Source organism: Pelophylax lessonae, assembly GCF_965119305.1.
Source record: "Pelophylax lessonae genome assembly, chromosome: 8".
In the NCBI taxonomy this organism is placed as follows: domain Eukaryota; kingdom Metazoa; phylum Chordata; class Amphibia; order Anura; family Ranidae; genus Pelophylax; species Pelophylax lessonae.
In genome coordinates, this window is record NC_138775.1 from 178,424,669 (window position 1) to 178,447,726 (window position 23,058).

At 43.6% G+C, this 23,058-nt stretch overlaps 1 protein-coding gene across 2 annotated transcripts in view; it reads right to left on the minus strand.

The window, feature by feature from the left end:
* LOC309561901 (putative oxidoreductase ZK1290.5) overlaps window positions 1-23,058 on the minus strand; it is a 224,278-nt gene that overhangs the window by 172,997 nt on the left and 28,223 nt on the right. For both annotated transcript variants that reach the window (XM_082265963.1, XM_082265964.1), the window contains exon 3: window positions 4,356-4,604. In XM_082265963.1, coding sequence (XP_082122089.1) covers window positions 4,356-4,604 — 249 coding nt within the window. The remainder of the gene's footprint in view (window positions 1-4,355; window positions 4,605-23,058) is intronic.

Consider the following 23,058-nt stretch of genomic DNA (forward strand, 5'->3'; position numbering starts at 1 on the left):
ACTTTTTGGGCAAAAAGTTCTAAATTCGGCCGAACCTCGAACACCCAATGTTCGGGCCCGAACCGATGGTCGACCCGAACCGTTCGATCATCCCTACTAAAGACATGGATTACTGGAACCATGTCCTGTGGTCTGATGAGACCAAGATAAACCTATTTGATTCAGATGGTGTCAAGCGTGTGTGGCGGCAACCAGGTGGGGAGTACAAAGACAAGTGTGTCTTGACTACAGTCAAGCATGGTGGTGGGAGTGTCATGGTCTGGGGCTGCATGAGTGCTGGCGGCACTGGGGAGCTACAGTTCATTGAGGGAACCATGAATGCCAACATATGCTGTGACATACTGAAGCAGAGCATGATCCCCTCCCTTTGGAGACTGGGCCGCAGGGCAGTGTTCCAACATAACGACCCCAAACACACCTCCAAGATGACCACTGCCTTGCTAAAGAAGCTGAGGGTAAAGGTGATGGACTAGCCAAGCTTGTCTCCAGACCTAAACCCTATTGAGCACCTGTGAGGCATCCTCAAATGGAAGGTGGAGGAGTGCAAGGTCTCCAACATCCACCAGCAAAATGATGTCACCTAGGAGGAGTGGAAGAGGACTCCAGTGGCAACCTGTGAAGATCTGGTAAACTCCTTGTCCAAGAGGGTTAAGGCAGTGCTGGAAAATAATGGTGGCCACACAAAATATCGACACTTTGGGCCTAATGTGGACATTTTAACTTAGGGGTGTACTCTTTTTTGTTGCCAACAGAGGAGACCACTTAGGCAAAAATATCTACCTACTATAACAATGCAAAGCCCTCTGTTAAAGTGGTAGTAAACCACAGTTGGTTAAAAAAAATTGCATTGCATACTAGCACATTATGAGAAACTTACCTTAAAACCAAGCCCTCCAAAGCCACGCTGTCACCGCTGAGAAGGCTGACATCTTCCTCCAGTCTTCCTTCCAGGTTTGTGGCCTCGGGATACATGAGTGGCCAGAGGCACGATGACGTAATTTCAAAGCACGTGCGCAGGAGCCGGCGTTTATGGCACGGGGTCTGAAGGTCGGGAACTTTATGCTGGACCTTCAGGGCCGGGTTCACACTGCTGTGATGCCAGACATCGCATGTGATACGCACCACATTGCTGTATGGCTGAATTTGCATTGCATTCGGACCAAACTCCTACAGGACCCTTTTTTTTGTCCACACCAGAATTGGATTGCATGGGTGTTTCATACCCATGTGATCCGAATTCACAGTTAACGCTGCAATCTGCAAACAGTTCTGGGGGTGTCAATAACTTTGTATTGACACCCACAGCGGTTCGCAGAGGGCAGTGTGAACCGCCGGAAATTCAGGTGAGATACGGGAACCCGCACTGGATTCGCAGGGTTTCCTGCATCGCACCAGTGTCAACGGGCACTAAGAGCGCATGCGCTGGTGATGTCACATGCACTCTGAATATCTCCTAAACATTGCATATTTAGGAGATATTTACAGTACCTACGGTTAAGCCTTATTTTAGGCTAACCTGTAGGTATAAGTGGTGTAACAGAGTTTACTACTACTTTAACTCAACCCTACCATGCCCACTTTTTTCTGTTAAGATTTTAAAATGACTGTAGTCACATAAAGAGAGATTATTTTGTACTGAAACAAAATGGTTCCAATGGAAAGAATGTACTGGTAAGAAATGTTGGCTGAGATCCAGTCATGTGAACAGATGTTGAAAATGAAGGCAAAAGTAGACTGATTGTATGTATTCCATGTTTTCATGTGTGCCCTGATGTCCAGATATACAAGACCGTGTGCTTCATCATTCCCCCATTATTACTGGTATGTATTTCTACAAAAAATGTATAAATACATATTATTTGCACATTTCTTCTAGTTTATCCCCAGTCGCTTATTTCCAACCTGCCTGTTTTGAATTCTTCAAAGGTGCTCTGTGATTAATTTCACTTCTATTGACTGGGAACATGAACCTCTGAAGTATTGCGCAAGAGTTTTCTATCGATACCTCTTCTTATGTTAGTTAACAGAACCTGACAGCCTCACACACACCTCTCTGATCTTTCATATTTATTTCACTACATAAAGCTAATGTTTTCCATCAGACTAACTGTATTAAGTTTTGATCCCAGGGTTATACCCATGGTTTCAATACATTTCTTCAGTTAACTTTGATGATATCACTGCCATTTCAATCTGGAATTTTAAAAACCAGCAAAATCTATGAACTTTTATGGGCACCTGACAATTTTTAAATATGTGCGAGCCACATGTGTGAACAAGTGTAAACAGACATTGCTGGGACAGAGAAAAAGAGTATTAGCCCTAGTTCAAAATGGAGTGATTTGTCATGCGATTTGACAGGCCGCCCTCCTGCCAGGGACCATCAGTCTCTATGACTCTTGGAGGCTCTCGCGTGACATTATAAATAAAATAAACAATAATAAAAAAAAAAAAAAATTTAAAGTACCCCCAAACCCCGCACGCAGAAGCGAACGCATGCGTACGTCAAGGCCAAATGTGTAAACGGAGCTCAATCCATACATGTGAGATATCGCCGCGAACGTTAGAGCGAGAGCAACAATTCTAGCCCAATACCTCCTCTGTAACTCTAAACAGGTAACCTGTAAAATTGAAATCGTTGCCTATGGAGTACCAAAGTTTGGCGCCATTCCACGAGTGTGCGCAATTTTAAAGCGTGACATGTTAGGCATCTATTTACTCAGCGTAATATCATCTTTCGCATTATACAAAGAAATTGCGCTAATTTTAGTGTTTTATTCTTTGTAATTCATAAAACTCTTTTCTTCCCAAAAAAAACGCGCTTCAAAAGTTCTTTGCAAATACCATGTGACATAAAAATTTGCAATGACTGCCATTTTATTCCCTAGGATCTCTGCTAAAAAAAAATATATAATGTTTGAGGGTTCTGAGTAATTTTCTAGGAAAAAAAAATATTTTTACATGTAGGAGCGGAGTGCCAGAAATGGCCTGGTATGGAGGTGGTTAAGGAAAATTTCCTTGCAAAGAGAACAGTCTATTTGCTTTCAGCAAATTAACTCCAATGAGCCTCTTACATGATGTACACTAATAATAAACCTGCCTGAAACTTCCTTTTAGCAATTATTCAGTCCCTTTAGTTCATGCTGCTCAGGCAGTTTAAAACATAAAAGGAAAGCTGGTTGGATATTGGTGGGAAACACAGTCAGATAAGTTCATACCTGCGGCAAAGTCAGGAATGTATACATAAAGCTGTGAATGGTGTTGGCTATTTTATATTACAAATATTATAACAGAATTGGCAATCTAAAATCACAGCACTAATGATTATTGTTAAGCTCATAATTAATAATATATACATTTTTTTTTCTTTTAATAATTGATATAGATTAACCCCTTCACATTGACATAACACGTATATGCAGCATCACTTGACTGGGCTTTGCCGTGGGGCCGCATATATGCGTATTTGTCACTGCAGAGATCAGTGTCTCATCGAGAGCCCCAGGCCCCATACTAACGTTCGGGACCTGGAACTCCTGATTCCGGGTCAGCTGATCGCTGTGGTAGCCTCTGATTGGCTACCACAGTGGTCAATCAAGCTTTACCTCATTTACAAAGCTCTGGAACAAGTGCACCTGCAGTGCACAGTCTATTTTCCTTTAGTAAATCAATCCCATTGTATCGTTTGCTCTCCTTGCAGAGAGAAATCAAAGTGGGTGTAACTAAAATAAATAAATAATACTAAAAAGTAAAGAAAAAAACCTAGATCAAGGTTTGGGTCAGTATATTTTGGGCAGGATTTTAAAAAAAAGAAATAAATTAGTATCAGTTAGTGTCAGTGTGTTTTAGGTAGGACAAAAAAAAAAAAAGCAAAATGTGCACTATTGTTTCTGGGCTATATATACTATGGCTACAAACAACTAACATATGCAGGTTATGGTAGTAACATGAAATCTACAGCTAAATTTAAAATAATTTTATATATATATATATATATATATATATATATATATATATATTTTGGGCCAGTTTTCCTTTGATAATATGTTCAATATAAATTTATTGAAAATTTAATAAAAAAAGAAAAAAAAAAATCAGGAGATATCCATAACCATTAACCACCAAATCCATATCCATATCTATAACCACCAAATGAAAGCCCAAATGAAAGGTATAATCCACTCGGATGCACTAAGTAGTTGTGATGATATGTATGGTTTTACCAACACAAGTCAAAGTTGCAAAATTGTGCTTAGGCATTAGTATTTGTTTTACCCTTAGGTGTGAGGGGTTAACATCATTATAGGTAGATTAACCAGAATTCGAACAGACCCCAAGGATGTTTTCATGCTTACCAAGGTAATCCAATCCAAGCCTTTTACATGAATCCATACATGCTTGTATGGCATTGTCATACCCAAAATCCCCTGGCCATAACTTCGTGGTGATCCACAAGTCTTCTCTCTTCACCCCACTTTCAGTTATTGCTTTGCCAACTTGTTCTTCATTGCCGTATCTCTTAGCGGTGTCGATGTGTCGGATGCCACAATTGTTTAGTGCATAGAGCAGTGCACTGTGGGAATATCCACCTTGATGTGACAGTCCTATAGAAGAGAAGAATGTTTAATGTAATAGTTAATAAATGTATAAATTTTTATCCACACTTTTTTATCCGCACTAAATACATACAAGTTAGATGGTGATAGAGAAAAGGTGAACAAACCACAACTGGGGTTCCCACTTGTTACTCGAAAAAAAAAAATGTTCTGTCTCTGCATAGTAGTAACATTTTTCAGAATCTACTGTATGGAAGATAATTAGGGATAATCTTCATTTTGTCCCCGAATGTGAATGAAATACCTTGGGCCCCCTCTCTCCAGGACAAAATGGTGAAGGCAGATGTAGGTTCTAAAGTTTGGGGTTCTGGCCAAAACAAATTATTGTAATAAAAAGAAGTGCACATTTCCCTGTTTGGGTTGAGTTGTGCCCAGTGCAATAATGTACTTATAGATCTATGGTCACAGCATACACTTTCATTTTATATCATCAGCATTGTAATAACAATACAAACAATAGTTTTATTTGACAATCCAATATATGCTTATTTGAAAAATCCCCTTTCATGTTGAGTGCTGCCTGTCTGCTGGCCATCTCTTTCTACAACTCTCGCCCTGCATGCTTTGCAGCTTCCCCTCTGCTCTTTACTTTCAATTTGTAATGACTACATATCCCATGGTACATTGCTGCCTGCAAGCTGTGATTCTTTTACTGACTCCGCCTCCTAAAATCTCCTCCTCTCCTCTGTAATTCGGAAGGCGGGCACTGTGAAATGTGTGACACAGCAGTGACTATCGACAGGGCATAGTGACTACTTGCCACAGATATCTAGAAAATGTGTAGGGATCTTCATAAAGTAGGTTTACAAATGTTAAGATCTTTCAGATAGTTAGCAATAGGCTAGAAATAGCTGAAATACATAAACAATTTTATATTTTCACCAAAGATATGCTTTCAAGGAGATGTATGGGGTATATAAAAAAAAAAAACATACATACTCTCCTCCATGCTGCAGCATCCATCTGATACTACAGCTGTCCCTGGCCAGCTCTAAACCTGGGAACTGAGTAATCACAAGACCACTAATCGCTCAGTTCTCTGTCAATCAATATAGTCAGGACCCTTCCAGAGCCTGGAGCAGCTCTGTGACATCAGCTGACAGCAGGCTTTAGCCCACTGTTGGCTGATTTGGGATAACAGGAGAGCAAAAGTAGGTGTGTCCTGAACCAGAAGAGAAGTTTGACCAAAAAAGCTTTAACCATACTTCTCTTTTAACGTGGAAGATTCCAACTAAGCCTAAATCTACTCCCACCACCATTCTAATACTATTCCATCCACCCTGTAAAAAGAAAACATGGCTAAACCGGCAACAGATGCCCCATAGTAAGCCTATGAGTGACGTCATCACCCAGGCGCTAAAGCCGTTGTCGCTGCTTCTTCTCTACACTGAAGCCGGTGGTGTTGGGGCCCGATCATGTGCCTGGACCAGAGAGGCTTCAGAATAGGTAAATATAGGCATCTTTTCTTTTACAGCAGGAGTCTCCAAACTATGGCCCTTCATTTGTTCAGGAACTACAATTCCCACCATGCCTAGTCATGTTTGTGAATGTCAGAGTTTTACACTGCCTCATGGGAAGTGTAGTTCAAAAACAACTGGAGGGCCGTAGTTTGTCCATCCCTGTTTTACAGGGTAGATAGAATAGTTTTAGAATGGGAGTGGGAGTAGGTTTAGGCTTAGTTAGAATTTTACTGGAATTCCACTTTACAACTTCACTTTTAAATTTTCAAATTGTACGTCATCTTTAAGATTTGAAAGTGATCATTTGAAATTGGTATTTAAAATGAAGACTGTGTGTTGATCTACTAAAACTATAGAGTGTAAAATCTGATGCAGCTCTGCATAGAAACCAATCAGCGTCCAGGTTTTTTTTTGTCAAAGCTTAACAGCTTAAGGGCCACCCTGAAGCAATATATGTAGTTTCAGCGCAAAATTGTGTACCTGTACATGATTCCTTCCTCCTGGTGTGAGGCGGCGTGCGCGCGCTGCCAGAGACCCACTCCTGCTGTGATTGGACACAGGCGGAGCCAATCACACACGATGTCCGCAGGGAACCCAGCGATCGTTTGGAGAGAGGCAGAATGGCAGTCTGCCTATGTAAACAAGGCAGATCGTCGTTCTGCTAGCAAAGAAGACAGAGATCTTTTGTTTCTGCTAAGCAGGAACACGGATCTCTGTCTTCCTACAGTGCAACCACCCCCCACACAGTAGCAAAGCATTCCCAGGGAACACATTTAACCCTTTAAATACCCATTAACCCCTTCCCTGGCAGTGTCATTAGTACAGTGACAGTCACTGGTTCCCAAAAAGTGTCACTTAGTGTCAGATTGTTCCGCCGCAATGTCGCAGTCCTGCTAAAAATCGCTGATCACCACCATTACTAGTAAAAAAAAATAAAAAAAATAAACAGTCTATAAATCTATCCCATAGTTTGTAGACGCTATAACTATTGCGCAAACCAATCAATATACGCTTATTAGGATTTTTTTTTACCGAAAACATGTAGCAGAATACATATTGGCCTAAATTGATGAAGAAATTAGATTTTTTCCATTTTTTATTGGATGCGTTTTATAGCAGACAGTAAAAAATATTGTTTTTTTTTCTAAATTGTCAGTCTTTTCTTGTTTATAGCGCAAAAAATAAAAACTGTAGAGGCGATCAAATATCACTAAAAGAAAGCTCTATTTGTGGGTAAAAAGGACATCAATTTTTTTTGGGTACAGCATTGCACGATCGCGCAATTGTCAAGAAACGCAGTGCTGTATCGCAAAAAATTGCCTGGTCAGAAAGGGGTAAAACTTTCCGGAGCTGAAGTTATTAATTGAACAAGCTGAAGTTAGAAGATGGTTGTCTACCATGAACAGCTGCACCAGATTCTGCACTCTCCAGTTTTAGTAAATCAAGCCCTATGTGGATGAAGAACTTGAACCCCTTGCACCCCATGGTTTTGATGTAGAATAGCGTTTTGTTTTTACTGCTCCTTAGCTTTTTTTTGTCTTTTATTTTTTACTTGTTTTGGTTATGCAAAGAACACCCAATTACAATTAAGGCTGGGTTCAAACTTGTGCGATGCAGGAACCAGCGTGATTTAAGTGCGGGTTCCCGCATCGCATGTCACTTGCAGGCAGTTCACACTGTCCTCTGCAAACCACTGCAGGTGTCATAGTAAAGTTAATGACATCAAATCGGTTCCCAAATTGCAGTACAGACTGTGAAATCGTACAGGAATTGGATCGCATTGGTGTGAACACTCATGCAATCAAATTCCAGTGCGGATCAAAAAAAGGGTCCTGTACAATTTTGGTCAGAATGTGATGCAAATTCAGCCATACAAACTATGGCTGAATTTGCATCGAACAGACATCACATGTGATCTGCACAGCAATGCGATGCGAAATCACATGCGATGTATGTGTTCACACAATTGTGAACCCAGCTTAAAGCTGGATACACACTATACAACTTTTGTTGTTAGATTTCCTTAACCACTTAAGCCCCGGAGGATTTGGCTGCTAAAGGACCAGGGGTTTTTTTGCGATTTTTTACTGCGTGACTTTAACGGACAATTGCGCGGTCGTGCGACGCTGTACCTAAACGAATTTGACGTCCTTTTTTTCCCACAAACAGAGCTTTCGTTTGGTGGTATTTGATCACCTGTGCGATTTTTTGATCACGCGCTATAAACAAAAAAAGAGCGTAAATTTTGCAAAAATAACAATATTTTTCACATTTTTTTATATGAAATTCCCCAAAAAAAAAAGTAAAAATCAAAATTTTTTAACATTTTTCGGCCAATTTGTTTTATGCTACCTATGTTTGGTAAAAAAAAAAAAAAAATCGCAAAAAGCGTATTTTGATTGGTTTGCGCAAAAGTTATCGCGAAGAGAAAGATTTTTGTCATTTTTGGTGTTTTTTTTTTAAACGCGTAATGGCGGCGATCTGCGATTTTTTTCCGGTACTGCGACATTGCGGCGGACAGATCGGACCCTTGACTGACATTTTTGACACTTTTGGGGTTACCAGTGACATTACTGCAGTAATCAGTGCTATACATATGCACTGTTACTGCAAAAATGACACTGGCAGGGAAGGGGTTAACTTTATTGGACAGGGAGGGGTTAAGTGTGTCCTAGGGGCGTGATTCTAACTGTGTAGGGACATTCCTATTGGTGTAAAAGCAAAGATCAACCGTTCTACATAGTAGAACGGACAGATCTTCACTTTTACACAGGGAGAACTGACAGGCAGCTTGTTTACACAAGCCGCTCTGTCTTTCTCCCTTCACAGGAGCGAACGTAGTGTGACTGGCGGACATCGAGTCCGCCGGTCACACGCACTGACTTGCCTGTGAACGAGCCGCGGCGGGCGCGCGCCTCGGCGGGCGCGCGCCCGCCCGCGATAGGCTCGCAAGTCAGTGACAGGCGAGTGACGTACCGATACGTCACTCTGCCTGGCCGGGGCTGACCGCCGCAGTATATAGCCGTGAGGCGGTCGGCAACCGGTTAAAGCTGGATACACACTATACAACTTTTGTTGTTAGATTTCCTTAAAGCTGGATACGCACTATACAACTTTTGTTGTTAGATTTCCTTTAGAGTAAAGCCCCATACACATGTACCGAATGTCGGCCGAACGATCGGCTGTCTTTTGTCCGGTGCTGTCCTGTCGGCTGAAAAGTGCTAAAGACTGCACACAAATTTTGTCGGCCAACAACAGCCGACTGCAGAAGTGATGTCATGTGATGGTTAACTTTCCGTGTGTTTTTTCTTTTCTGAGCATGCCCAGTCTTGCTAATCTGCTTTTTGTCGGCCGAATTTTGTACTGACTGGCGAACAATCGGCCGTTCTGGTGACGGCCAACAAAAATTTTATAGCCTGCACACCCGATTCTGTTCGGCCGAAAAGTCGCTGTCGGTTGTCGGAAGCATCATACTAACAAGCCGACAATCGGCCGATCGTTCGGCGGCCGACAATCGGTACGTGTGTACGGGGCTTTACCTTCAACTATGTAGTGCAAGGGCCTGCCTGATTGCATACAAATTGAAAGGGTTTAGATTTGACCTCATATTATATGGTTTTGGTAAATCTAAAGGAAAAAATCTAAAGACAATTGTATAGTGTGTATGGCCCATTAGGGAAAAACAAAGCTGTAAATTTGTTTACACATGAGTAGATGATGGAAGTCAGCAGAGCTTTACCTCATTCACTAAACTAAGGGAAACTTCTCCTGCAAAGTGAACAGTCTTTTTGTCTTTAGTAAATCCTGTTGTATCAATGGAAAACTCATGAATTGCTGGAAAAGAATACAGGGCACCTGGGGCACACTGTTATTTGAGCACCGCAACCCTACATTGTTTTTCACACTGGAGGTAGCATGGATAGAACTTGCAGGCAATATTGCTTACGAAAATGTAAAGGTAAAAATGTTGTTTTAATTTTGGATACATTAGAGAAGGGAATCTCTGTCAGGTTTTTGTTGCTGGCTGTGTGCCCACTGGTGAGATTCACCCCTCTATTTTTACTGGTGACCATTGTCACTGACACAGAAAGGAATGTTAGAGCTTTCACCAGAACTAAAAGAAAACGAAAAAAGATGAATTCTGTTCCCCTTAGGGCTGGTTCACAGCATGAATTGCACAGGAACAAGCCGTACGATCGGGGTGCAGTGCAACTTCAGCCCATTCATTTGAATGGGATAAAATCACACTGGACTGCATCAATTGTAGCACATGCACTACTTTATAAAACGCACAGCAACAGGATCGCAGGTTACTACTGTACCGTGAGATCCGGGACAGACAAACACACTGCATTTGTGACCTGTATTTGGGTTGACATTAAGGCCCCTTTCACATGGGCTTTCCGATCAGGTCCGCATGTCAGTTTTTTCCAAGCGGACCTGATCAGATGCTCCATGCATCCCTATGGAGCAGCGGATGTCAGCTGTGACATCTCCGCTGACACCCGCTGCTATTCGATCCTGCCCGTGAAATCCAGGTGGAGGGAAACCCTATTTTCCATCCGTCTGGAGGATCAGATTGGATAGGGTCAGATGAAAACGGTCATGCAGTCCGTTTTCATCCGATCTCCCATAGAGGAGTGCGGGACTCTGACAGTTCTGTCTCTGCAAAGTAAGCAGAGACAGACCTGTCATCCGCCTGCTCAGCGGGGATCGGCGGATCGACCTGCTGCAGATCACAAGTGCAGTTTGTTTTTAATGCGGTGCAGAAAAAGAAAAATCTATAGAATACAGGTTTTCTGCACCACGTTCTTGTGTGAACTGACCCTTAGAGAGATGTTCTCTCATTTCCTGTTGTGTCTAAAGGACATAAAGTAAAATGGAAATCCCCCAACAGGACACATGCAGAAAAAAGAAAATTACACTTTAGGTTGGAGTTAGGCTTGGTGTACACTGCTGCGATGGTAAAGTTGTACAACTTTTGCCTGCGACTTTGCCGTGCGCTTTCTTCCTAACTTGATCTGACTTGGATGCTATTTAGGAGCCTGTACAAGGGCTGAAATCGCACCCAAGTCCAACCGAAGAAGTGCAGGAACCTTTTCTAAAGTCTGAGGCGACTTGTGTAGCATCAGTTAAGATTATTCTTATAGGGAAACATTGAATTTGACATATCATGCGACTTGGGCTCTCACAAGCCAGATCCCATGTCGCAGCAGTGTGAACCGCGCCTTAATATGTATGTTTGGTATTATTTGTTGTATACGCAAAAAGTAGTTGGATGAGTATAAAGAATACTAGCAAATCAAATATTAAGCCTCCCATGGCTTTCAATATCATCTCTACGCTGACACCAAAACTACCACTCCACCCCTCAGCTCACTCCATCAATCACCAACTTACTAACAGACATATAAGCCTAGATGTCACATCACTTCCTCAAACTCAACCTATCCAAAACCGAGCTCATGCTATTTCCCCCCCCATGCTCCTCTTCCCCTGATTTCTCTGTCAGGCGCAACTATCAACCCGTTCCCCCATGCCAAGGTCCTAGGTGTAACCCTGGACACTGAACTATCCTTTCGGCCCCATGTCCAGTCGCTGTCCAAAGCTTGCTGCCTCAATCTCCGCAACATCTCCAAGATATACCCCTTCCTAACCAACGACACCACAAAGCTTCTAATCCACTCCCTGGTCATCTCTCATCTCGATTACTGCAACTCCCTCTTTATGGGCTTACCTTTAAATAGGCTATCCCCCCTTCAGTCCATCATGAACGCTGCTGCCAGGCTCATCCACCTTACAAACCACTTGGCGTCTGCTACCCCTCTTTGCCAATCCCTCCATTGGCTGCTACTCAACCAAGGAATTAAATTCCAGATACTAACCATAACTTACAAAGCCACCTATAACTTGGCCCCCAGCTACATCACTAACCTGGTCTCAAAATACCAACAAAATTGTTCTCGTCATTCCTTCCAGGACCTCCTGCTCCCTAGCTCCCTTGTCACCTCTTCCCATGCTCGCCTCCCCCATCCTCCCAATGCTCTACCCCAATCGGTCCAACCATCTCCTACTTTGTCCACTTTTAGACGATCCCTGAAAACACATCTCTTTAGAGAAGCCTATTTGGCCCCCGACTAACAATTGTACATTTATTTTCTCCATCAGCACATCCCCCTACAGTTATTACCTCTTGTATCACTTGACCCTCCCTCTTATGGCACTTTTCCACTGCAAGTACCGGCTAGTACCGGCACGGCTCTACTCGGCCCGGTTTGCTTTTCCACTGCGGTACCGCATGGTATAGTGTCAGAACGGTTCGGTACGGTACGGTATAGGTTTGCTTTTCCACTAAAGTAGTACTAAAGTTAAGTGGGTGGGATAACAACGGGGTGGGTGGGATTCTCTGACCAATCAGTGGCTAGTAGTGACTGCATGCAAAGGATTGTGGGATATGGTACCAGTTTGGTACCTGTTGGAACCACAATCGAGTAGGTACTGTTTTTTCAGAGCCGTACCGTACCGTTCGGTTCCATGCAGTGGAAAAGCAAACCTATACCGTACTGTACCGAACCGTTCCGACCCTATACCATGCGGTACCACAGTGGAAAAGCACAAAAGCGTGCCGAACCGGTACGGTTCCATGCAGTGGAAAAGCGCCATTAGATTGTAAGCTCTAACGGGCAGGGCCCTCTGATTCCTACTGTATAAATGTGTATTTAGTTTTACTGGCTACCCTCGAGTTGTAAACTGCTGTGTAAACTGTCGGAGCTAGAAGAGGTGAAGCTACTGGTTAATGTGAGTTGCTGCACACTACTGCAACTCATCCAGCCTGGTACACAAACAAAGAATGCCAGGATGGGTCTCCTATTACCATATCAAACACACTAAAAAACCATGTCGGTGTTTTTGTTCTGGAAAGAAAAGATTTCAGTTGTTCAAAAGGGAATTATGTAACTCTCCAATTTATATTCTCAGAGACAGGTTCTCAGTATGAAGACTGGGACTCGACTTGATAGGACAGAAGAGCTGCTGCTTCTCAGAGACCAAACATATAATACCCAGAGTTGGATGAATGAACAGCATTCAGAGGCTCTGCCAATGGGCACAGACCCTTCTTGTTTGCTAATGATTCTGGCAGAACAATCAGGGCAGAAAACCCTCTCAATGCTAACTTGTCAGGATAGAGCGGCAGGGGATAGTGCCAAGATTCCACCCCTGAGATGACAGCATGGTAACCTGCTTCTAATACATGACACCAAAACATAAAAGATGTCTAAAGGTACCAAAAATAATTAAAATTCTATCAAATAGATAAAAACAAACATTCTAACTCTGAAAACAATCTTTTCTGGCCAGATGATTACTTTATTTTCTTTGCCCCACTCCATCAAACACCACTTTTAGGCTCCATGCAAATGGCCGTTTAGGAGCAGTTGGGCGTTTTTTTTTTTTCAGAAGCCCCTGAACCCATCTACATTTTATCTTATCTGACCATGCACACAGGGTCGTTTACAGTCATTTGCAGGCAGTTGAGTTCAGGGAAGTTTTTTGGAACGCAATTATTTGCGTTCGAACGTGTGTTTCCCGGCATTTCAAACGCAAAAACGGGACCGAACGCGACCGAACGTGATGAAGTACGTTCAGCCACGTTATACGTTTTTTTTTCTTCCATTCAAAATCAATGGTTCCCTATGGGAGCCTATTGATTTGAATGGAAGTCGCACCGCATGTCGGATCAGGATGATCCGACATGCAGAAAATAAAGGTTCAAGTCCAAAAAAAGATTTGAAAGGGAGGAACAAGGAACAGAAGCAGCAGGAGAAAAAGTATTATATGAATGAGCAGGACATGAATATTGCTTGTAACAGAAAGGCTATAGTCTACAGGCCTATTCAATGCAAAGGTGTTGAACATTGATCAGACCGCATCTTTATTTCTCCTTTTTCAAGTTGGAGTAATACCTGCAATAGTTTTTGTAAGACACGCTAAGGTACACAGATGTAGCTTTCAATTTCTCAATACTTAAGATATTTTTAAACCTTGACATTGTATTGGCACTTCTAGCAGCTGACCTGGGTACTTGCCTTGTTTGCGGATCTCTTTTTTTTTCTTTTTAATATTGCAGGGCTGAGGTTCGCATCCTCGGGCTTCCTTTTCTCAGGTGTCTCCAGGGGCTGACTGGCAACTTTTGGCCCAGGGGGCAAGTACAACCCAGAGGTCCATGGTGCAGTGACTCGGCCCCCCTCCTGCTCTTCCCTATCCCCCCTCCCGCTCTCCTTCTTCCCTGCCTCCTCCCGACCCCTATCCCAGGCTAAAGTTCTGCTCCAGGCTCTCTCTACAAGCCAGGCAGGTTGGGCTGGACAGCGCCTGCTGCACCAACTCTGGGTTCCAGAACTGGCCGGCAGTGGGGCGGCCGGGAGCAGCAGGGGGGAGCTGGGTGGCTTGGATGGGGGTGGCTGGGGAAGAAGAGCATCAGGTGGGGCACAGAGCCAGCCTCTGCTCAGACACAGTGTACACCATTATTGATGGGGGAGGGGGGCAACCTTCGCTCTGTCCTCATCCCACACTCGGTAGGATACAGTCAGGGACTTTTTACTTCTCTTCACCAAGAACCCTTTAGGCGTATCTGTGGGGGAAGCCATGTGGCCTTTTTTTACGGGGCATCAGAGTGGCCTGGGGGGCTTCTTTCACTTGTGGGTTCCAATGGGGTCATGCTTGTGTGTATGCATGCGTACTCCCAGGAGAGAGTCAACACATCTACCTTAGATGTGGCACTTTACATTTTTGGTCATGTAGTTCCAAGGAGGGGGGTACTTCCTTTGGAGCGGTCAGTACATGCTACCTGACTGGAAGTTCTGGGAAGCGGTGCACAGCAGGCAGGACGTTGCAGTATAAAACCATTTGAATTTAGTTTTTGCCTTTTACCGAAGAAAGCATCTAGACCCCATTCACACCTGAGTGACGCTGCCGCGTCAAGATTTTTGCGCATTTTTGTGGCACGTTTATAGAGAGGCACCATTCATTTTGAATAGGCCTCCTCCCTCTACTCCAAAAATGCACCAAAGAAGCTCATGTACCAAATATGAGGCAGGCGCATTTGGCGTTGTCTGTATTGGCGTGCTTTTCCTGCGTTTTGTCACACTGTGTTTGGGGTGCATTAAGAAATAATGGCACTGCAAGCATGTGGCATGTTCTGTTGTGATTCTGGAATCGCAGGCAAAATCGCGTGATACTGCCCGCAATTATATTACGCTCAAGTGTGAACAGGGCATTGGGGGTCGATTTAGTAAATGAGGGGAAGCTTTGACAACTTCCATCATTCAATCATGTGCAAGTCAAAAATGCACTTTTTTTTTATGTTCCTTTCACGTGATTGGGTATTTTTTACAAAGTGAAGCTTCTACTCATTTACTAACCTCTGGAGCAACTGCACTTGCAAAGTGCACACAGTCTTTTTGCGTTTAGTAATTCAACCCCTTAATGTCCTTTGCTAAGATTGTGTAGTCACATATTTACCAATTTTTGAAAAGGTAAAATTTTAGTACAACTTTATAGAATTTATGATGTCAATCTGCAACTGTAGATTTTGGTTTAAAACAACCTATAGAAGAATTTGGCTATCAATTTACAGTAGAGCATACAAAAAAAAGCATTTCACAGGCTGCTATAGGTAACAAACATTGTGCACCTACATTCCTTTTTATTTATAGCCTTCTAGAACTATAGCCTTCTAATAGTATATTTTGCCAAGATTGATATATATAGCAATAAATGTACAAGCGAGCAACATGCGGCTTTCCTTTTATGAGATCACATTACTTGGACTGACACAGTACAGGGTCACATTTCTCGCATCACTGATTGTAATTGCCTTGCTGTCCGCTGTAAATTGGCATTCATCAGCACACAAAGCCCATTTCGTCATTTATCTTCACATCGGAAGAGTAACAGAAAATATTCAGTATTGAGGCATGGTTCATCGCACTACAAATGTTTTTGCTTTCTCAGCTTAGAGCGCTCTAAAGCCGGCCATAGACAGATTTAAATTCCTGCTGAGCCGGCCAGATTTCGATCCATCTATGGGCAGACTGGTTGTACTGAAGTCGATCTATCAAGCTTGTAAGGTTGTTATTTTTTAATTTTTATTTAAAAGGTATGCAATAATACATAACAGAGTGATTATACAATCAGCAGTAATAACAATATCCAAACAACAGGCTCAATACAACAGGTAGTAAGGTACTTGCAAAACAACGTTAAAGTTGACTAAATGGTGAAAGAACGTTAAAGCAACGAAAACGCATCTCTGCAATAAGTTGCCTCACCCAAAACAATACTTAGGACAGTATGGTGAACTGAAATTAGGGCTATCAAAGTATATCAATCAGGTGGAAGCTTGTAAGGTTTTTTCATACAAATACTGGTGGTCACAGTAATACGGGCGTGAGAGGGATTCCCCAAATCAACACCAAGTGTGTGAATGGGAGAATGAAGCTCATGGCTGAAGGAAATAAAATTGCATATTCTATGGCCAGCCTCAGGGCAGCCATCAGAAATTTTGGGGCCCTTACATAGCTTTAGGCCTGGGCCCACCCAGGCCTGGACACCAACATTCCCCAGGTGCCGCCCACTGGTTGTCCCACCAAATCTGTCCACTGGCCATTCCATTTGGGTGCCGGTGTTCTAAAATTTTATCGGACCCATGAAAATTCCGGACCTCGTCACTTCCGGCTGGTGCGAGCCCCGGTGCGCATGCGCACAAGGTCCGAGGAAATTCTAAGACTTAGAGAACAGCTGATTGAGAGAAGGAGGGGCTGAGGTGGGACGCCCACACTGCCGTGGGAAAATTGCTGTCATGGGCGAACCATATGTGCTAGAGACCCCAAAATTGTATCGCAGGTAGCCAAGACGCTCCCCTACAGGTGTTAAAATTTTGGGGTCTCGGGGATGAAAGGGTGCGGAGCAGTGGTCCCCGGTTCTCGGGGTCACTGCTCCGCGCCCTTTAATCCCCGAGACCCACGGGGTCACTACTCCGCGCCCTTTCATCCCCGGGACCCCAAATTTCTATCAGCTATAGGGGAGCGTTTTGGCTACCTGCGATATAATTTTGGGGTCTCTAGCAGCTTTGGTTCGCCCGTAAGGGCAATTTTCCCGCGGCGGTGTGTGCGTCCCTCCTCAGCCCCTCCTCCTCTCAATCAGCTGTTCGCCAAGTCTTAGAATTTCCTCGGACCTTGTGCGCATGCGCACCAGGGCTCGCACCAGCCGGAAGTGACGAGGTCCGATTTTTTCACGGGTCCGACAAAATTTTACAACACCTGTGTGGTAATATCCTGTGCCAGACAAGTACATGACAGTCCTGGCCTGCCTAGCAGTTTGATATAGAAGAGGCCAGTCTGGCATAGGATATTATTACACCCAAATTTGAAGAAACAGTGCGCTTGGCTAGGAAACTTTTTTTTTTTTTTTTTTTAAATTGCTACAGCCTGCAGATCGCGGTGCCCAGAATCTCCTCACTGTCTCTGCTCACCCCTTTCTTCCCTGCGGAATAGGCTAGGCTGGGCCCGGAAAGTAGTAGGAGCAGAACCGGCCATGGTTGGGGCCCAGGTGGGTGGGCCCCCCAGATAGCAGCTCTAGCCAGCCTAAGGGTTCATTTACACAGGCATATTGGAACCCATAATGTAAAACAAATCCAGCGCCCGGGAGCCACAGGTGTTGTGCACAGCCTCCTGTACAGGTGAATTGCAGGATGCGGCTGCACACAGGTATATGCAGCTCTGAGTGTAAGCATGTGTACATGTACGGACGTATGTCTGTAGACACAGACTGTACACATGTTTATACTCAGAGCTGCCCATACCCAAACCCTGGGGGTTCAATTACAGGGGCTGTATGCACCACCTGTGGCTTCTGCGGTTCCAAAATACAGCCGTATTTTACGTTATAAGCTCCAATACACCCGTGTGCAAGTTTTGGCTTTGGATACAGTTTAATATACAGTAGGCAAATTGCCCTTTACTTGCAATGCACCGTGCTGCAGCCCCTACCATCCAGTCAGAATGTACCCCTATCCTATGTAACATCAGTAAACAGAAGTCTGGTTGTTGTTAGAGCTCGTTTACACTTGGGGGGTAAGCTGCAATTTATCCGCCCCCTTGACCACCCTGCTTAAAGTAACATTAAACCTTCATTTTTTTTTTTTTTTTATTAAAATAACAAACATTGTATACTTACCTGCTCCGTCCAATAGTTTTGCACAGAGCAGCCCTGGACCTCTTCTTTTTGGGTCCCCTGCGGGTGTTCCAGGCCCTTCCTCTTTGGCGAGTGCCCCCATGGAAAGCCGATTTGCATGGAGGCACCTGTGTGGGCTCGCTCCCGAGCCACCCTGTCTACGTCTATTGACCTAGACCAGGCAAATCGCCCCCTGCCCTCCGCCACAGCATTTGATTGACAAAAGCGGGAATCAATGGCTCCTTCTGCTATCAATCTCCCCAATGGGGAGTAAGACAGCAGGGAGAGCCACTGCTCTCATGCACATAGCTGGATCACATCAGGATCAGGTAAGAATAAGAGGGGTGGGGGGATCCTGTAGCACAGAGGGTTTTTACCTTAAAGGAGAAGTCCAGTCAAAAACGAACTAACGCTAAACTTGCTCTTTGCCACATTCTAAGACTATTCTAGCTAACCCTGTAAAGCAAAAATCACTGTACTTACCTTTTCTATACCAGATCCAGTCCAGTCCCAGGCTGAGCTGTCAGCGGCGGCTTTAGCATGGAGGTGGGTGCAGGAGAGGCACGTGACAACAGAAGCCCCATTGTAACTCTATGGGTGACCTCACTTCCCATTTATTTCACAGCCGTTGTCGTTCCTCTCCTGCACAGAGCTTCCGTCGCTGGATACCGAGATCAGGTGTAGAAAAGGTAAGTACAGTGATTTTTGCTTTACAAGGTTAGATGGGATAGTCTTAGAATGTGGCAAAGAGCAGGTTTAGCGTTGATTTTTGACTGGACTTTTCCTTTAACCACTTGCCGACCTCCCCACGCAGATTTACTGCGGCAGGGCGGCTCGGCTGCGCATAATCACGTAGATCTACGTGAATTTGTGCACGCGGTCTTGGCGGTGCGGGAGCCAGGCAGCGAGAGGAGCGGCGGCGGTCGCCGCTGGCCTCCTGCAATCGTCACAGAAAATGATAGAAGAAACACCTGCTTATGTAAAACAAAGCAGGCAAGTCTTCTGTCACACAGGCAGGGAGAGATTATAAGTTTCAGCTAAGCTGAAACCCTGATCTCTCTGTGCCCGTCACAGAACCATTCCCCCACAGTCAGTAAGCACCAACAGGCATACATTTAACCCTTTGATCACCCCCAGTGTTAACCCCTTCCCTGCCATTGTCATTTATACAGTAATGTGCAAAAATAAAATTTTGAAATTTATACAGTAACAGTGCATAATATTTAGCACCGATTACTGTATTTCACTGGTCGTCAAAAAGTGTCAAAAACATCAGTTAGGGGTCCGATCTGTCCGCTGTAATGTCGCAGTCCTGCTAAAAATCGCTGATCGCTGCCATTACAAATAAAATAAAAAGTCCAAAAATCTATCCCGTAGTTTGTAAACGCTATAACTTTTGCGCAAACCAATTAAAATACGCTTTTTGGGATTTTTTTTTTTTGTAGCAGAATAATATGTAGCAGAATACAAATTGGCCTAAACTGATAAAAAAAAAAATATTTTTATTAGGAATGTTTTATAGCAGAAAGATAAAAATAGTGTTTTTTTTTTCCAAAATTGTCGCATTTTTTGATTATAGCGCAAAATCTAAAAACGGCAAAGGTGATCAAATACCACCAAAATAAAGCTCTCTTTGTGGGGAACAAAAGGACATCAATTGTATTTGGGTACAGCGTCGCAGGACTGCGTAATTTTTCGTTAAAGTAACGCAGTGCCGAATCGCAAAAAACGGCCTGGTCATTAAGGGGGTAAACCTTCTGGAGTTGAAGTGATTAATGAATAGAATGCAAAGGCAGCCAGACAGGGTTCTGCCATACTCCGCATTACTGCCACTGAATGGAAGTCATTTAAGTGAATGGGGCTGTACCGCAACTACGTGCAATGCCAGCGGTTACAGCCCAGTGGTGCACGCTTTACAAGGTTAAAACAGACAGTGGGCAGGCGACATATCGCCTGTCAAACGCGGATCGCTTTTCAGAGGGCAGCAAGGTCTGCAGCAAGTCTAAACTTTAGCCTTGTACCATATTTTATACATTCTTCCAGTTAACTTTTTTTTTTTTTTCATTGCTTAATTCTTTACATTGTCTGGGACGTCAGCCGATTTTCCCTGTGAAAAGCTAAAAATACTAAAATCTAACCTAAGCTGAATGTATCTTGACATCCATCACTGAAGCATGTTCCTCAAACCTTCACACCTCATTTTTAACGCAGCAAGCCATAAACTCGGTTATAAAGCTTTCCGCAGGGAGAGTAAAGGGTGTCTCTTTTTCACTCCATTCCCACCAATTTTCAGTCCAGTCCTCACCTCCGCCAAATTGTTCTCAGATGCTTGGCTGTCGGGGGTTGTCTTGGAAACTGGTGAAAAGGCAGCTTTCTTCCTTTGAAACCAAGGGCAACCTAAGAGCTGCGGGGGCCTCTGACACAGATCAATTGCGATTTCCAGGTTCACTGAACTCATTTTAAGGAGTAGAATATCCCAGCCTGGGTGTGAAAGGGTGATATGTACTCACAAAGAGAGTCCCTTACCAACTTCAAAGGCCCCCTCCTCCTCCAGCCCCTACACCCTACATCCCATTTCTACTTCAGTAAGAGTTACCCCAGAAATATGGACTCCTTACAGAACCCTCATTGTCACACTCATCGACTACATGGAGAACCATAGATTCAGAGATTCTATAGCTAGTGCCGTGGACAGAATTCTGTAGGCACAAAGCCATATTTAGGCAACAGAACGGCAGTACCAGAGAGAGACTTTAGGCCTCTGGCACATGATACTCCTGCAGCCAATCTCAACCTTTTCAACGTGGAGGAATCCTTGAAATAATTTTCAGGTCTCCGGGAACCCCTGCTAAAAATGACTAGATTTACAACTCATGATACATTAGTTAGTGTGATGATCAGTGGGAAGAATGCTCCTTACACGTGTGGCCATTGGGAAGAATTACCTTCTTCCAGATAGCTAAAAAAGATCAATGGTGTCAGGGAGAGGCAGAAACTGCCCATTGCTCAAGGAACCCCTAGCAACCTCTGGAGGAACCCTAGGGTTCCACGAAACCCTGGTTGAGAACCACTGATCTACGGTTTTAGACTGTTTTTGTATGTATTTGTGCGTATTTACGCGCATTTTCGCTTATAAGCGTATTTTCACGAAAATTTATTCTCGCGTTCTCATTCTGCACAATATGTAAATGAGCATTTGCGCTCATTTGTGTGCACACGTATTTGCGTGCACAAGGCGTAAATACTGACCAATAAAGCAGATTTTTCTATTTTTTTTTTTTTGCACGGCGCTTGTGTGCGCGCCTGTGTGCACAGGCATATTAAAATTACTGGGCTGTATTTTAACTCCGTAAGAAAGAAAAAAAAAAAGCTGCGCTGAGCTTTTTCCAGTTGCAGTGTGCAAGAGGCCTTAGGCTCCGTTTCCACTGCTGCGGCTACGAAGTCGTGCTACTTCTAGCGCGACTTCGTAGCGAAAGTAAACTGCGGCTTTCAGTGTGACTTGTGCCTCATTATAGAGGGAAGTCGCACTGAAGCCGGCTCAAAAGTAGTGCACAAACTACTTTTGAAGTCGCCGCAACTGAAGTTGCGGCAGTGAAAACGGGCCGAATTGAAATCAATGGCTTTTGACTTGCTGTGCGACTTGACATGTGTCAAGTCGCACAGCAAGTCGCACTAGTGGAAACCGGCACTTATATAGATTAGAACATTGTTTGCCAAATTGGTCCTTATTGAGAATTTAGGGCTAATCGGCACAATTTTCATTCATCTTACCTGAATGCCAAAAACTTAGTCACCTCATTCCCATAACAAAACAGTAAGCAATTTGGTAGTGTCTGTCCCTTATTAACTATGGATGACCACATAATGCCACAGTTGTGATCAATGAATCATAGCTATACTCGGTTCATGTTGTCATGTACGTTGCACCATAGCATCCATCTATTTGACCCTTATTCATGGAGGGGATTCTGCAATTAACTGTGTTTTTTTGGCAGCATGGGCATTTCAAATGAGAATGGCCCATGTCATTCATCCCTAACAATGGCTGCAAACACATCAATGTCAGATTTCTACCTTTTGTTATTCTAAATAAGGTCTCTTTCACACTTGTGCGACTTGTCCTGCGACCTCAAGACTACACAGGTATTGCTTCAAGTTCAGTCAAAATCACGTAAAAAAAAGAATTGCAGCAAAACCACACAACTTTTAGGTTGCACAAGTGTAAAAGGGGCTTAAATCACTGTTTGTTTCTCTGTGCAGAGTGGGTCTAATGGGAGTGGTTTCATAGTTATCATTCAGCTGTGGCAGCTGCAGAGCATTAATGAGGAAATCTGCTGGGTCTGCACCCCTTTAGACATTTAGATGATATTTTTGTTACAGGGGATGCCAGAAATCTGACTTGTTTTTTAGTGCAGACTTCTGGGAAAATCAGTGAACCAATCACACAAGCAGGAAATGATGTTTCTAAGGTGTGTTAAATACACATTCTGTGTACAAAACAGCTCCAGGAAACCATATTGCATTTTTAGAAAATTACAGCAGCTGCAGATTGAAAAAGGAAGGTAATTTCCTGGCAACATCCCCAGCTAAGAAGAAAGGAATCCTTTTTGCCATAAAAAATACTATTACCTTTCAATTGAAGGAAGAGATTGCTGACCCAGAAGGCCGCTACCTGATCATTACAGGAGACTTTAATAATCTACAAATGACCTTTTTCTCAATTTATGCGCCAAATACACATCAGCTCAGAT